Source organism: Anguilla anguilla, chromosome 7 (genome assembly GCF_013347855.1).
Source record: "Anguilla anguilla isolate fAngAng1 chromosome 7, fAngAng1.pri, whole genome shotgun sequence".
Classification (NCBI taxonomy): domain Eukaryota; kingdom Metazoa; phylum Chordata; class Actinopteri; order Anguilliformes; family Anguillidae; genus Anguilla; species Anguilla anguilla.
The window spans coordinates 39,781,502-39,798,818 of record NC_049207.1 but is presented as its reverse complement, the minus strand read 5'-3'; the positions used below and the strand labels follow the sequence as shown (position 1 = coordinate 39,798,818).

At 37.6% G+C, this 17,317-nt stretch overlaps 2 protein-coding genes across 2 annotated transcripts; both read left to right on the top strand.

Annotated features, from left to right (window-relative positions):
• Positions 1 to 2,155: 2,155 nt before the first annotated feature.
• Positions 2,156 to 8,348, top strand: LOC118231608 (major histocompatibility complex class I-related gene protein-like). The gene is made up of 5 exons (XM_035425580.1): positions 2,156 to 2,334; positions 4,250 to 4,504; positions 5,136 to 5,402; positions 5,688 to 5,978; positions 6,699 to 8,348. Exons 1-5 carry the CDS (start codon positions 2,280 to 2,282, stop codon positions 6,917 to 6,919), a joined length of 1,089 nt encoding a protein of 362 aa, XP_035281471.1. The 5' UTR covers positions 2,156 to 2,279; the 3' UTR covers positions 6,920 to 8,348.
• Positions 8,349 to 9,249: 901 nt separating this feature from the next.
• Positions 9,250 to 16,053, top strand: LOC118231606 (major histocompatibility complex class I-related gene protein-like). The gene is made up of 5 exons (XM_035425578.1): positions 9,250 to 11,808; positions 13,127 to 13,387; positions 14,040 to 14,306; positions 14,732 to 15,022; positions 15,314 to 16,053. The coding sequence occupies exons 1-5, from the start codon at positions 11,754 to 11,756 to the stop codon at positions 15,541 to 15,543; spliced, it is 1,104 nt and encodes a 367-aa protein (XP_035281469.1). The 5' UTR covers positions 9,250 to 11,753; the 3' UTR covers positions 15,544 to 16,053.
• The last annotated feature ends 1,264 nt before the right edge of the window (positions 16,054 to 17,317 follow it).

Sequence of the window (17,317 nt, the reverse complement as noted above, 5' to 3'; positions counted from 1 at the left end):
GGAACTGCAAGAGATTCTTCAGGTTGAGTTCTGTTAGTAGAACAAGGAGACATAAATATAAATTAGCAAAAGATAAAATTCCATTCAGATATTAGGAACATTGTTCATGCAGAGAGCAATCAGTGTGTGGAATAGCCTGCTAGGTCAGAAACTGGGGATTTTCAATATCAGGCTTGATAGTGTTAGATACTATCTAGTCTGTAAATAAACAGAATGGCCTGTTCTCGTCGTTATGTTATGTTATGTTATGTTATGTTATGTTTGTTATGTTATGTTATGTTATGTTATGTTATGTTATGTTATGTTGTTATGTTATGTTATGTTATTTTATGTTATGTTATGTTATGTTATGTTATGTCAACAGCACTTTAATGTAGCATTCAGGGAATTCTTTTTTAACGTGCTTATCTACAATTATGTTTCCCATAATTGCAACTGTGTTATTTGGCAGAATGTTACTACCATTTCCAGGGGATTTATATAGTGAAATGAGATGTACAAGATGTGCAATGCCACCATATAAGGATAATTGAGGGCGTTCACTTGGTGGAGTCATAAAGCTCATTCATGAAGGCATACTTTTTGGGATATTTGTGAGTTATAAATGAATTGTGCGTATGTGTGATAGAAGAAGCTTTATTCATTCAAATGCACATTTTCTGAATTATACATACGCACAATTTGGTCGTACCATAAAATTTAGGATGAAATCCATGCAAATGATATGCATGACAACCCTGGTCTTTGAATGGTAAGTGTCCAGTTATCTCACCAAACCCCCAGTGTTAAAATCTTGAGATTTATATATGTCCTTGTTACTTTCTGCCATAAATGCACTAAGAAACAACGTTAGCTTTTTTTTCCTTACCCTGTAAATGACATCATGTGGATCTCCATCTACGACGCAGGCCAGAATGAATAATAATAAAAATAAGTGATTTTTTCTTTTAATTTCATGCACAAAATTAAAATCAATATACTGCATGAGTGTACATATTTTTATTTTGCTGTCAAAATGAATGGAGCACAATGGGGAAACTGCCTTTTTGAGCTAAATTCATAGATATAAGCAGGGGGCAACACTATATCCGGTGCTGAGGTTAAGAACCAAAATTGGCTCCTTGGGTCTACCCACAAAACTGTGCCCCACCCATGCTCATTTTTTGTGAAAAATATGGTGAAGGATCATCAGACCATATCACATTTCTCATCTACTCAGTCCATTAAGTATGTTCTTTGCACCACTGTACTCATAAATGTGCATTGCTAAGGGCAAAGAATAGTTTAATCAGGAACATGTACACAATTCAATTGCAAGTTTTGCAGGTTTTTTTATTTGGCATCACACATGACTTTTCATGTTGATATTAATCATACATTGAGGCCTCTATATGTTCAAGAGAGTTCACATTGTCATAGAGTTTCCATTTAATGTTTCATATTACTTATGCAGACCTGTGAGGTATTATTTGTCAACAAAAATATTTTTCAATCATAATAACTACTGTGCTATCCAGTGTGTGTTGTCTGTTTGATTCATGCTTGCTTTATGAAAAATTCTGTTTGTATTATGTGATTGCTTTAGCAGTAGCACCAAAGGTATTATCGTAATGTTGATTTGCATCTCCTCTGCTTTATTCTGTGTATGTCATATTAAAATAATTTCAAAAATTAAATAATGTCCCTGAGCAATTCAGACGTAGCATATTTCTCATTTGTGAAAATTGTAAAAAAATAAATAAACATAAAGTAATCAAAGTGTACATGTATCCTAAACTGCCATTGAGAAGTAATGTAAATATCAATGTGATTTCAGCGTAAACCCTGCATATGTCTATCTTTTCGCATGTATTAGTACACCCAAGTTAATGAAACAATAGTGAAAGGGCAGGTCTGCCTGGAAGAAAGAAACTGGACAAAAATACCTTATTTGTTATTTGCTTCATGAACAGAAGAATTTCTATAAAACAGCCATGCGATAGTCTATACCTACTGGCGATAAATGATGTACTAAATTATAATAACAAACGACTGCCCATAATGGATTTAAATTCGCGCGCTACCAAACAAGTGGGGCTATTTTTCGCTATGTTCTAGATATTGCTGCTGCTAGAGGGCGACACCTTGCTCACATAAAAGAAGAAAAAAAACGTCTTACTCGACGTGACTCGATTGGCCAAGAGAAGAAAGAAAGAAAAAACAAACAAACCAAAGGTTAAAATTTACAATAAGGGACAGACGGAAACGTGAAGGACATCACCACAACAGGAAATTAGGGAATGGATTTATTTTATTTGCTAACTCTGCTTTATCTTGTGGATGTGGTATGTACAGGTATGTAACGTGTGAATAATGCGTTAATTTGTATACGGAAGTTTGTAAGGATCAAGCTAATTTGGAAACATTGTTGTGGTGGGATCAGTTAAAATGGTCTTTGCTTTATTATACCCCCAGAACATTATACCCCTGGACAGATAGAGAACGGACAGAGAAATCCAAAGATTGCTGATCTTAACAAATAAAAAACACTTTACGTAACTTCAAAGCAGCTTGTACAGCGCCATATTATGTCTCCACAGGTTTCACGTTTTACATGTAAGTTTGTGTGATGCTTACTGTCCGATTATTCTTTTTAAAAATATTCGTTTAATCTTCATTTCTATGGCACATGCGGCCTGAGATCGATGCGCTCAAGTAAAGTGTGCCTATTAACCGTCACAATGTAAAACTCATGTTTATGTTTATAATTGTGAATGAATGATATATAATTAATATGTTCATATTTAACAGCCTTTGGAAAAATACCATCTCTGTGTAAGCTGTTACCACAAGAATAGTGTCTGCCTGGGAGCCTGAAACTTCTGAACGTACAAATATCTTTTTTGCAATTATCTGGTCCAGCCGAGAAGGTACACGTAAACTGCAATTTTACAAATACATTGCTGCGACGAAGCGAACTCTCATCTAGGGGTCCCCGAATACTAGCAACAGATGCATCTACCCTCATGTGACTCAACACACACATAAACACGCACAGTTTACTTTACAATGTTTATCAGAAATAAGTATACATGATGCAGAAAAACACTTAATAAAACTCTTTTCAAATAAATATTGCCTAAAACTCGTTTGAAGGTGTAACGTCCCAGAGATGGTTTTCAAAATAATATGTTGGAATCATATCGCCATCTGAACATTGACTCAACATTGGAGTCAGAATCACAGTTGACTCTAAAAATCATACATCATACGAGTCATACATCACTACGGAAATGTTAAATCGTGACATCACTGTTTAAATTTTAGTTTTTTAACTGTATTTGTTGAACAAGTAGGGACAGGCTTGAAATTATATATTATTTTAACTTCATACATGTGATCACATAACTATACAACACAGATTTATACTATACAAAGTTTACGCAAATGAAATACATATTGCTGTCATAGAATTTCAAGTCCCTGACTTGTTTACATTTTTGTTTGACTTTCTGGGCATATGTGACTGCAAACAAATGAAACTGAGTTTCACTTGCAACACTTTTGACACAAGCAATGCCACAATGTAAAAGGTCATGTCTATGTTTGGAATTTTTAATAAATGCTATACAATAATTATGTTCATATGTAACAGCCTTTGGAAAGGCACCATCTCTGTACAGGTTGCTTTGGAGTTGCAGCAGGAATATTTTCTGGCTGTTTGCCAGCAACCTCTGAATGTATATACAGAGTATCCTTCTTTGCATGTAAGTGCAATAACTGCAGTGCAATCAAGATCATACACTTAAATAGTAATTGTTTTATACTATTCTATCACATAACAAACCCTCATCTAGTCCTCACCAAGTGCAAATGGCAAATACATCAAACCTCAAGTGACTAGGAACAGACACATTTTATTGTTTAAGCCAAAACAACACTTATTAATGGAATTATTTTCAAATAAATATTGCCTATCTTGTTTGATGGTGTTGGATTTCAGAGATGGGGTGAGTTTTCCTATGTATCTCTGTTTGTAGAGATACCTTTTATGTGGACTTCGTATTGGTGTATCAAGGCGGGTTACAATGGAATTTTATATTATTAACATTCATCCCTTGTTTTTTTAATGCAGCATGTAAGGCCATTTATGTATGCACTTAACAAACTTATAGGTTTGCAGACTTTAAAAATAGTGAATTTGTGAAAGAATAACATGGGCAAAGAAAATGGCAAACATCTGAAGGTGCTTTCATTGTTTGACCTGCAGGTACTCACTCCCTGTGGTACTTTGGCACGCTTACCGTGGGCCCGAGCCCCTTCCCAGAAATGGTGGTTGTGGGCATGGTGGATGATGTCCCAGTGGAGTACTATGACAGCATTGATAGGATGGTGACCCCGCGGCAGCTCTGGCACAAGGACAATGAAGTCTACGCAAAGTTGAAACAAGTGACCATCACACGCATTTCTCACAGCCTCAAAAACAGATTTCAACACATGATGGAGCATTTTAATCACAGTGTTAGTAAGTGCCTTGTGACATGCACTCTTCCAGGCAAAGTAGGGTGGCAAGCATAGACCGTATTAGGTGTCCACATTTATGAAACGGATTATCAACATAACAAATTATGCACTGCATAATATTATGCACAGAATTTTAATTTCTCTTGCACGCATACATTGTGGAATACATATTTGGCAAAGGCATATGAGGATTGTATGCACTTCAGCTTCAGGATTTGTGCATGTGTTGGTGGTACCCTGGTCCATTGGCCTGACACACATGGACCATTTTGGGCAACAACCACTTAAATGGTATCATCGCCCAATTGCCTTGGCTGAACCACTAAACTCCTATTGTGAATGTCCACCTAGGTAGGTCTGGCCCTCCTAGTTCAATGCAGGCCCTACTATATTAGTATCTCTGGCTACACTGATGCCATGGTCACTCCAGAGGAATAATTTCTAATCCATACTGGGTAAAACATAGTTTTTCATAAAATTTTGCACAGTTAAATATGAAATTGAGAAAAATTTAGCTTTGACTACACACACACACACAATGAATATATATATATATATATATATATGTACACTGTGTATGTATATACTTCTTTTGTAATTGATGTTGCCTGATATCCTCTTATATTTCTAAGGACTCCACACATACCAGAGAATTGCTGGGTGTGAGCTGGATGATGACGGCACAGAGAGGTTCCAAGCGAAGGACTCCTACAATGGGATGGATGTGCTCTTTTTTGATGTTCAGGCTAGTGCCTGGAGTTCTGGTGTCCCAGAAATATGGAAGGACTTTTGGCTGATAGAATCCAAGAAAGGGATATTTCACCAGTTTTATCAAACTGTGTGCATATACATTTTAAAGAGCTACCTTCATCATGAAAGAAGTATACTGAAACGAAGAGGTACAATACACACGCCTGTAACTGTTTACTCTCATGAGGGTTGTACACAGTTTCACAATGTCAAATGGACAGTCACAGAAGCTCAAATGGACAATGAATACACTATATAAATAAATATCAATATTTAATTTTTTTAAATCACCCTTGCCATTTCTGTTCCAGTTAATAATAAAGCACGCTAAAAAAAAAGTGATTGTAAAATGGCATGTTACAAAATATAAATTGCTATCTGTAATGACATTATGGCAGCAACACTGGTCATGCTCCTTCCACTCTCCTACCCAGTGAGCCCTAGGATTAGAGTTTTGCGGAAACAAGTTGGCGGTGCTGGTGGGGTAGAGGTAACCTGTCTGGCAACGGGATTCTACCCCCGACACATCGAGCTGACCTTGAAGAGGGATAACCAGCCTGTTCCGGAGCAGGAGCTGATCAGAGGTGATATTCTGCCAAATGGAGACGGGACGTACCAACTGAGGATGAGCCTGAGTGTCAGTGCCGAAGAGTTGAGAGAGCGACACCGCTACACCTGTAGTGTTAGACATGTCAGCATGGACAACAAGCTGGACATTGCCTGGGGTAGGACAATCTGGCCACCGTGAAGAATATTTTGCGGTGTCATATATACACACACATACATACACTACATGGCCAAAAGTATGTGAACACTTGACACCTCATTTAAAATTATGGGCCTTCTTATGGAGTTAGCCTCCCATTGCCTGCTATAACAACCTCCACTATTCTGGCAATGCTTTATACCAGATGTTGGAGCATTTTTGCAGGGGTTTGCTTCATTCATATTTTTGATTTATTGAATAACTTAATTCTGAAAATATTTTTTTTATGTAAACAACCTACATTCCTTGGCTATGATTACACACCACAGTTACATTTCTGGGACCATTCACTAGCAATCTGTCCCAAAGTACAGAGCATGAAATGTTCCATTTAACACTTTTGCCTGGCTAACAATCCCAGAAAGCCAGCATGCTATATCAACACTATCTGTTAGCCACTAAAAGACTGTTTACGATTACAGACTGGATTACTTGACATACAAACACAGTACAGTTGCCAAAAAACACTTCCGGTAAAAACATTAACTTGCATACTGTATAGCCAAAACAGACTTGCCGATAACTCCCATTCTCGCCGTTCATTGGAGACAAAGAGATGGTAATTCTGTGTGTTTACACATACACTTACATACATACTGTACATACATATTTAATCTCTTCACTGTTAAATCCAGTGTACCTAAACCCTCTTGTAAATATCATTGGCCTTTTTCTTCAGACTCACAGCCAAAGCCAGGCGTTGTGCTGATTTCGGGAGCATCGGTCGCGGCTCTGATTGCAGTTCTGCTCATCATCACTGCCATCTTCATCTTGAAGAAGAGAAAGAGCAAGGTGCCAGAATGCAATATGCCTGGGAATAACAAAGAAGAGATGGAAAAGATCCATGCTGCTGAAGGGGCAGAAAAAGATGCAGAAGAATGTGTGCAGTTGGAAAGATAGGAAGAGTGAAAGATATTCACATCAGAGGTAAAGATGTATATATTCACATCAGGGGTACAAAGCCAAACATCATTAGCAATTTAGCTAAATATTGCAATAAAGGAAGGCAAAATATACTACTATCAGCAAATCCAAGTTGGGTTCCCATTAAGACCTATGAGGTTCTAGTTCTATTAACGGTGCAGAGCCTAATAGTACAGTTTGCTAACTAATTTTTCTGATTGGCAAGAGAGCTGCTATGTCTGCTGGTTTTTGATGTGTTTGTGCACTTAAGTCATCAACCCTGTTTACACTTGGTTTTAAAATGCGTCTCAGGCGATCGGATCACAAGTGGACAGCGCTAAATAGAAGTGTAAACGACCACCAAGACGCATTGTGATCCGATCACTCAAACCACTTGCCGAGGTGGTCTGGGACGCATTCGACCACATATCTTTTTTAGTGTAAACGCTAATGCGTCCTGATGCGTCCCCGACAAGGACGTAACAGGAAAATAGGTCATCAGTGCAATTTTTCGTCTTGTCCTGCACTCTTTTGCAAGTCGCAAATGACTTTGTCCTGCCAGTCTCAACAGTTGGAATAGCCCATACATGTATATTAGTTCTTGAAACATTTTTGTTTTCTTAGCTAGCCCGTGCGAAACAAATCTGACGCTTGTCTGGCGACAGACTTTTGACCTTCTAGCAGAAGTGACGTAGGCAGTAACGAAATCTGAACACAAGTGGTCAGCTGGACACCTTGGAGACGCATGATAGACACAGGTGTGAACGGCGATGTGTCTCGGCTGTCCACTCGTGTTTGAATCACCAAAACACATTTTAAAACCAAGTGTAAACAGAGCCATCGATTGGCTAAAGTTTCCAAGGCTTAAACTGGCTGCTGATTACTTTTTTTTTTTTTTGCCCTTTGCTTTGCACTTATGCACTGCTGCACTTCTTTTAAAAATGTTGTTTTTTACACATTCTATGTATTTTTTATTTTTTATATAGCACTGCTGTTATTATTTTATACTAAAGACCTGTATTACGACAGGCAAAAGACCTCTGAGTGAAAGGCACAAGACCTTGGTGGGATGCATGAGGCAGTAGGCGTTGGGAGGTAAAAGACCTGCATTACGACAGGCAAAAGTCATTTTCAGGGAGGCGAAAGACCTCTGGTAGGTTATATCAGGAGGCATTAAGACCATTATAGTGAGGTAGGATATATGTGTTGTTTGTATGTTATTACTTTCTCCATGTATTTATGAAATTTTATTTCTGTAATTTTGATTGATCGTTTAAAAAATGTTTTATTTCTGTATTATGTTCATTCTATGTCTAATTTCATGTGAAGCACTCGGTGCATGTAATTTCTTTATTGTAAAGCACTTTGAGCTGCATTTCTTGTATGAAAGGTGCTATACAAATAAAGTTTATTATTATCATTATTATTATTATTATTATTATTGTTATTAATGCTGCTGAATGGGCAGAAAAAGATGCTAAAGAATATGTGCAGTTGGAAAGATTAAGACTAAACAAATTTTTCTGATTGGCTAGAGGGCTGCTATGTCTGCTGGTTTTTGATGTGTTCGTGCACTTAAGTCATCGATTGGTTAAAGTTTCCAAGGCTTAAACTGGCTGATGATTGAAAGGAAAATACGAAAGCCAGCAGAGACTGCAGCCACCCAAGACTGGAGTTTGAAAGCCCTGTGCTAGACCATATTTGCCACTTTTAAGTATGTGCAGAATTAATCATAAATTATGTGTATGGCGCAATCCATGACAGTGTCGAGATTTATAAGCCTTGAAATTGTTGAGAAAATGTGCGTAACTGTAAACAAGCTCTGGACCATGTGTACAAACAATTTCTTGTGGTCGTTCAGCTGTACTGCATACATGAGACAGGTTTTCCCCTTCCTGATCTCTCAATAGACTTGATATTTGAAGAGGATGAAGTGTATACAAACAGGACAGTATTAATGCATCAGTGTGGTTGTATAAATACAACAGCAATATGTGAATAATATACACAAAATTACAACAAAAACGATAGGCAAATTGCTTTACAGCTGTGAAATACTAACTCATTATAGACACAACTATAAAAACCTGTGTCTGAGTTATAGCTATTCAAAGGACTATGCTGCGCTAACAGAGTTGGAAGACCTCGCAAAGGAGCGATACACAGTGAGGGTGTTTTTGGGACCGGGCAGATGTCCTTGCACATGAGGATCGATGTCTCACATGAGTCGACACCATTTACCCAGGTCCATCGTGTCACTGCTTGCCAAGCATCATAGTTGCTGGATATAATACTGCTGATGGGCCCAAACAATAGTTGTCCTCTTTCCTAAACCTCCATCAAGTATTAGAGTATTGTGTGCAGTGCCGGGGACTGAACAACAAGAAAAATATAGAGGCACTGGAAAAGGTTCAAAGAAGAGCAACCAAATTGATTCCTGGTATGAATGATAAAAGCTATGAGGAAAGACTTAAGATGCTTAACCTCTTCAAGCTTAGTAAAAAGAGTCTCAGTGGTGATTTGATTGAAGCTTTTAAATTCATAAAGGGGATTAACAAAGGGAACTGCAAGAGATTCTTCAGGTTGAGTTCTGTTAGTAGAACAAGGAGACATAAATATAAATTAGCAAAAGATAAAATTCCATTCAGATATTAGGAACATTGTTCATGCAGAGAGCAATCAGTGTGTGGAATAGCCTGCTAGGTCAGAAACTGGGGATTTTCAATATCAGGCTTGATAGTGTTAGATACTATCTAGTCTGTAAATAAACAGAATGGCCTGTTCTCGTCATTATGTTATGTTATGTTATGTTATGTTATGTTTGTTATGTTATGTTATGTTATGTTATGTTATGTTATGTTATGTTATGTTATTTTATGTTATGTTATGTTATGTTATGTTATGTCAACAGCACTTTAATGTAGCATTCAGGGAATTCTTTTTTAACGTGCTTATCTACAATTATGTTTCCCATAATTGCAACTGTGTTATTTGGCAGAATGTTACTACCATTTCCAGGGGATTTATATAGTGAAATGAGATGTACAAGATGTGCAATGCCACCATATAAGGATAATTGAGGGCATTCACTTGGTGGAGTCATAAAGCTCATTCATGAAGGCATACTTTTCGGGATATTTGTGAGTTATAAATGAATTGTGCGTATGTGTGATAGAAGAAGCTTTATTAATTCAAATGCACATTTTCTGAATTATACATATGCACAATTTGGTCGTACCATAAAATTTAGGATGAAATCCATGCAAATGATATGCATGTCAACCCTGGTCTTTGAATGGTGAGTGTCCAGTTATCTCACCAAACCCCCAGTGTTAAAATCTTGAGATTTATATATGTCCTTGTTACTTTCTGCCATAAATGCACTAAGAAACAACGTTAGCTTTTTTTTCCTTACCCTGTAAATGACATCATGTGGATCTCCATCTACGACGCAGGCCAGAATGAATAATAATAAAAATAAGTGATTTTTTCTTTTAATTTCATGCACAAAATTAAAATCAATATACTGCATGAGTGTACATATTTTTATTTTGCTGTCAAAATGAATGGAGCACAATGGGGAAACTGCCTTTTTGAGCTAAATTCATAGATATAAGCAGGGGGCAACACTATATCCGGTGCTGAGGTTAAGAACCAAAATTGGCTCCTTGGGTCTACCCACAAAACTGTGCCCCACCCATGCTCATTTTTTGTGAAAAATATGGTGAAGGATCATCAGACCATATCACATTTCTCATCTACTCAGTCCATTAAGTATGTTCTTTGCACCACTGTACTCATAAATGTGCATTGCTAAGGGCAAAGAATAGTTTAATCAGGAACATGTACACAATTCAATTGCAAGTTTTGCAGGTTTTTTTATTTGGCATCACACATGACTTTTCATGTTGATATTAATCATACATTTAGGCCTCTATATGTTCAAGAGAGTTCACATTGTCATAGAGTTTCCATTTAATGTTTCATATTACTTATGCAGACCTGTGAGGTATTATTTGTCAACAAAAGTATTTTTCAATCATAATAACTACTGTGCTATCCAATGTGTGTTGTCTGTTTGATTCATGCTTGCTTTATGAAAAATTCTGTTTGTATTATGATTGCTTTAGCAGTAGCACCAAAGGTATTATCATAATGTTGATTTGCATCTCCTCTGCTTTATTCTGTGTATGTCATATTAAAATAATTTCAAAAATTAAATAATGTCCCTGAGCAATTAAGACGTAGCCTATTTCTCATTTGTGAAAATTGTAAATAAATAAAAAAATAAATAAACATTAAGTAATCAAAGTGTACATGTATCCTAAACTGCCATTGAGAAGTAATGTAAATATCAATGTGATCTCAGCGTAAACCCTGCATATGTCTATCTTTTCGCATGTATTAGTACACCCAAGTTAATGAAACAATAGTGAAAGGGCAGGTCTGCCTGGAAGAAAGAAACTGGACAAAAATACCTTATTTGTTATTTGCTTCATGAACAGACGAATTTCTATGAAACAGCCATGCGATAGTCTATACCTACTGGCGATAAATTATGTACTAAATTATAATAACAAACGACTGCCCATAATGGATTTAAATTCGCGCGCTACCAAACAAGTGGGGCTGTTTTTCGCTATGTTCTAGATATTGCTGCTGCTAGAGGGAGACACCTTGCTCACATAAAAGAAGAAAAAAAACGTCTTACTCGACGTGACTCGATTGGCCAAGAGAAGAAAGAAAGAAAAAATAAACAAACCAAAGGTTGAAATTTACAATAAGGACAGACGGAAACGTGAAGGACATCAGCACAACAGGAAATTAGGGAATGGATTTATTTTCTTTGCTAACTCTGCTTTATCTTGTGGAGGTGGTATGTACAGGTATGTAACGTGTGAATAATGCGTTAATTTGTATACGGCAGTTTGTAAGGATCAAGCTAATTTAGAAACATTGTTGTGGTGGGATCAGTTAAAATGGTCTTTGCTTTATTATACCCCCAGAAAATTATACCTCTGGACAGATTGAGAACGGACAGAGCAACCCACAGATTTTAACAAATAAAAAACACTTTACATAACTTCAAAGCAGCTTGTACAGCGCCATATTATGTCTCCACAGGTTTCACGTTTTACATGTAAGTTTGTGTGATGCTTACTGTCCGATTATTCTTTAAAAAAATATTCGTTTAATCTTCATTTCTATGGCACATGCGGCCTGAGATCGATGCGCTCAAGTAAAGTGTGCCTATTAACCGTCACAATGTAAAAAAAATGTTTATGTTTATAATTGTGAATGAATGATATATAATTAATATGTTCATATTTAACAGCCTTTGGAAAAATACCATCTCTGTGTAAGCTGTTACCACAAGAATTGTGTCTGCCTGGTAGCCTGAAACTTCTGAATGTACAAATATCTTTTTTGCAATTATCTGGTCCAGCCGAGAAGGTACACGTAAATTGCAATTTTACAAATACATTTCTGTGACGAAGCGAAGTCTCATCTAGGGGTCCCCGAGTACTAGCAGCAGATGCATCTACCCTCATGTGACTCAACACACACATAAACACACACAGTTTACTTTACAATGTTTATCAGAAATAAGTATACATGATGCAGAAAAACACTTAATAAAACTCTTTTCAAATAAATATTGCCTAAAACTCGTTGAAGGTGTAACCAGAGATGGTTTTCATGGTCATCGATTTGTCTACATATTTGTGTTTTCACTGCTTTCAAATCAAATCAGACCCTTTTAAACCACACACTGAATACTAAGAGCAGTGACCTGCACCTTGAATATGTAGAAACCCAGAAATTCCTAAGTGTATTCTCCATTTTGCTTATAAAACAAAAATCTCAGCCTTTTAAAAATGCAAACAAATTGTCAAACAAGAATAAAATGAGATTTAAATTTGCCATTATGTGCATTTTATCCATGTCTTTATCAATAGGAGGTTGGAGGTTCCAACTGAGAACAGCCTGTACCATTTATGTGCATTTTGTATAATTTACAATATGCCATTTGGCAAATGGATTTTAGGTTATCAACATTCATCCCTTGGTTCTATAATGTATACACAGTAAGGCCAATTACCAATATGTCTGCAAATTTTACAAGTTGTAAATTTGAGAACGAACAACGCAGGCAAAGAAAATGGCAAACATCTGAAGGTGCTTTCATGGTTTGACCTGCAGGTACTCACTCCCTGTGGTACTTCATCACGCTTACTATGGGCCCGAGCCCCTTCCCGGAGATGGCGATTGTGGGCATGGTGGATGATGTTCCAGTGGAGTACTATGACAGCGTTGACAGGACAATGACCTCTCGGTGGCACTGGCACAAGGAAGAGGGCAACGTGGCCTATGCACAGATGAAGCGCTTGGCCATCGCACACGCTGCTCACAGCCTCAAAAATAAACTTCAGCACATGATGGAGCATTTTAATCACAGCGTCAGTAAGTGCATTGTGACGTGCACTCATGCAGGGGAACTAGGGAGGCAAGTATAGACCTTAGGCTACCACAATTATGAAACAAGTTATTAATATAACATATTATGCACAGCATATTTCACAATTTTATTTTCTCTTGCATGCATAGACTGTGCAATACATATTTTGTGCAGGCACATGAAGCGTGTGCACTTCAGCTTCATTACAATTTGCCCCAGAGCTGGCCTGTCCATTATGGCAAACATTGGACAGAGTGGACCTCAGCCACTTAAATAGCATCCTGGCCCAATTAGCTGGGCTGAGCCACCAAAACGTACTGTGAATGCCCACCTATGGTAGTTGTGGCCCACCTAGTTCAATGTAGGCCCTGCTACTGTATATTAATATTTCTGGCTACACTGCTGCCATGATCACTCCAGATGAATAATTTAAATTCTAAATTGGGTATAAAATAGTTTTTCACACAATTTAGATATTCTGAGACTACACCAGCTATGCATTTACAGTTAGTACAATTAAATATGAAAGTGACAAAAAACATGTAGGAATTATGTTAGAAAAAAAGCTTTGATTCTATAATGCTTGATTCGTAATTGCTCTTTACTCATATTCAATGTCGGTTCTTGTCCATATTGTGTGTGTGTTATATTTTGAAGCGCTCCACACATACCAGAGAATTGCCGGGTGTGAGCTGGATGATGACGGCACAGAGAGGTTCCAAGCGAAGGACTCCTACAATGGGATGGATGTGCTCTTTTATGATGTTCAATCTTACACATGGAGTTCTCTTGTCCCAGAAATGCGGAAGGACTATTGGCTGATAGAATCATACAAAGGGCTATTTTATCAGTTTTACCAACCCCTGTGTGTACAAAACTTGAAGAGCTACCTCCATCAGGAAAGGAGCATACTGAAAAGAAAAGGTACAATACACATGCCTGTAATGGGACCTTCAGATCTGTTTACTTACAGTAAATTAAGGATGTACAGATGTTCATTATGTACACAGGCTCAAATGGACCATGAAAACACCTTTAGACCATGTGCGTTTTGTTCACTATTATCAAGTAACTGTTAAATATCTGTATGTAACTTTTTAAATTATCCTTGCCATTACTGTTCTAGCTAATAATAAAGCATACTAGAAAGGTGATTGTGAAATGGCATGTTGCAAAATATAAGCTGCTTCACAGACAAATTTTCAGCATTAAATCAACTCTTACAGAGAGGATATGGTCATGTTAACACAGAGCATTTTACTGTATACCCATAAGGTGCATGTGTAATAAGTAGAATAATGGCTGTAACACTGCTCATAAATGTTTTCTCCTTCCACTCTCCTACCCAGTGCGCCCCAGGATTAGAGTTTTGCGGAAACAAGTTGGCGGTGCTGGTGGGGTAGAGGTAACCTGTCTGGCAACAGGATTCTACCCCCGACACATCGAGCTGACAATGAAGAGGGATAACCATCCTGTCCCGGAGCAGGAGCTGATCAGAGGTGATATTCTCCCAAATGGAGACGGGACGTACCAACTGAGGATGAGCTTGAGCGTCAGTGCCGAAGAGCTGAGAGAGGGACACCGCTACACCTGCAGTGTTAGACATGTCAGCATGGACAACAAGCTGGACATTGCCTGGGGTAAGACAATTTGGCCACCGCAAAGAATATTGTGTTGTTTCATATACAGTATGCACGTACACATACATACACTACATGGCCAAAAGTATGTGGACACCTGACATCTGACATCTCATTTAAAATTATGGGCAGTCATGTGAAGTTGGTCTCCCCTTGGCTGCTATAACAACCACTCATCTGGGAATGCTTTCATGCATATGTTGCAATACCTAATACCTAATGTCTTTTCTGTTTACTGTTATATCCGATATCCCTAAACCCTCTTGTAAATGTACTTGACTTCATCTGCAGACTCACAGCCAAAGCCAGACATTGCGCTGATTTCAGCAGCATCGGTCACAGCTCTGGCCACAGTTCTGCTCATCCTCACTGGCATCTTCGTCTTGAAGAAGAGAAAGAGCAAGGTGCCAGGATGCAGCGGGTCTGGGAAGATTGAGGAAGAGGTGGAAAGGATGCATGCTGCTGAAGGGGTGGTGAAGGATGCAGAAGAACTTTTAGAGATGGAAAGACAGGAAGACTGAAAGGAAGCTAGAAAAATGGCCAGCAGATGCTGATACTCAAGCGAGGGGGTCTTCCAAGTCTTCCTGTTCAACCCCTGCAGTGCACAGTCTTCTTTTATTAGGGCCCATTACCCAGGATTACTTTCATAGCTTAAATTGCACATTTTTTAATCTTTATAAGTGAATACACACTATCAAAACTCCTTTTCATATTTGATCTCTGCCTCACCAAGAAACAATTCTTTCAAGCATACATGCTTGAAGACACGTTTTGAGAACAGCGATCTACAGTGCTGTGAAAAAGTATTTTCCTGAGTTCCTTTATTGTTCATATTTGTCACCCTGAATGGTTTCAGATATTTAGACAACATTTTATATTATACAAAGGGAAACTGAGTGAACACAAAACACTATTTGTTAAATATTTAATGAATGAAAAAATGTATCTAACATCCATATCATCCATGTGTAGTAATGAAGAAGTTGAGAAACATAAACATGACCCTCTCACCAAACTCAGGAAATAGTGGGGTTTTTCTTAACTTAACTTGTTTTGATTTTAAGATTTTTTCTTTGGAATAATATATATAAGATATATCAAAAAAGGTTAGAAATGTTTAGTGTGTGGTTCATTAGTTAACAGTGCTTAAATATCAGCAGTGCTGTGATATTTTTTAATTGTGGTTCACACGTTTGCTAGTGCATTGCCATAATTTAAGTCAATGATTGCCTAAGGAGTGGCTCCTGATTGAAAGGAAATCACAAACACTAGAAGAGACTGTGGCCTCCCAGGACTGGAGCTTGAGACCCCAGTGCTAGAGTGTATTTGCCACCTTTAAGTACTATGCAAACTCCTGGTTTTTGGATTGAACGGTGAGTGTTCATTTCTATCACCAAACCCCCATGACAATTACTGAGATTTAGGCTCTTAGGCACCAGGGAGGGTTATTGCTGTCCATCTCAAATTAGCAACATGGAGTGTCTGGGTGCGGAATGAGGGGAGGCCTGATTGACATGCCATTTAGTTCAACTGACATGATGTTGAAGAATTAGAAAATATTTTAATCACAGACTCAGGTGTGATGTCTTTGCCTTTGGTAGTCATGCACCAATGCAAAAAAAGGTCACATAGTGCTGTTTTCTGAAAAGTAATTAGTATTTTCTTGGGCAATCATTTTATATCACTTACATAAACATTGCTTTGAGTAACTTAAGTAATTAATGTGGGGGAGAAAGGTCAGTCGGTATTTGTGAATGAGCCTAGTCAAACACGTCCAGCGCATACCACTTTTGTTCAACAAAATACTGTCACCGGGCTTTCTTTTTCAGGAGAACTGAATATCAATATTCATGGATAAAACCATTTAGGCTTAATTTGTTTTGTTCCAATCCTTTGTGACAGAAAACAGAGGTGTTATGCTTCATTTAACAACTTCAAAAGCGTTGGCAAGACATTTGCAAATCTTGTCATTAATCATCTTTTTGCAATCCCGGTAATTTTCAGTCTTCATAGTTTTGCTTTCTGGTAACATTTATGAACATTGGCTTTTAACTGTGGTGTACTTTATTTAAACTATCTCACTCTCCAGGTGTATTTATAATGGTCAAATTAACCACTGTGGCATTTCTACTGTTAACCACTTTTTAACTAGACTATTGTAGCTACTCTGCAAATGGGAAGTTTCTGCTATAGATTAATGTTATCTAGCCCTATAGATCCTCGACTGGCATACAACATTTTTGTAGGTCTGTCATGCATACAATACCCCATTAAAACATGTAAGAAAGAGAGAAA

Coding starts and splice junctions, on each gene's coding strand:
- LOC118231608 (XM_035425580.1), top strand. CDS start 2,280: ATGGATTTATTTTATTTGCTAACTCTGCTTTATCTTGTGGATGTGGTA. Junction 2,335..4,249: donor TGTGGATGTGGTATGTACAG/GTATGTAACGTG, acceptor TTTGACCTGCAG/GTACTCACTCCCTGTGGTAC. Junction 5,403..5,687: donor AAGTATACTGAAACGAAGAG/GTACAATACACA, acceptor TCTCCTACCCAG/TGAGCCCTAGGATTAGAGTT.
- LOC118231606 (XM_035425578.1), top strand. CDS start 11,754: ATGGATTTATTTTCTTTGCTAACTCTGCTTTATCTTGTGGAGGTGGTA. Junction 11,809..13,126: donor TGTGGAGGTGGTATGTACAG/GTATGTAACGTG, acceptor TTTGACCTGCAG/GTACTCACTCCCTGTGGTAC. Junction 14,307..14,731: donor GAGCATACTGAAAAGAAAAG/GTACAATACACA, acceptor TCTCCTACCCAG/TGCGCCCCAGGATTAGAGTT.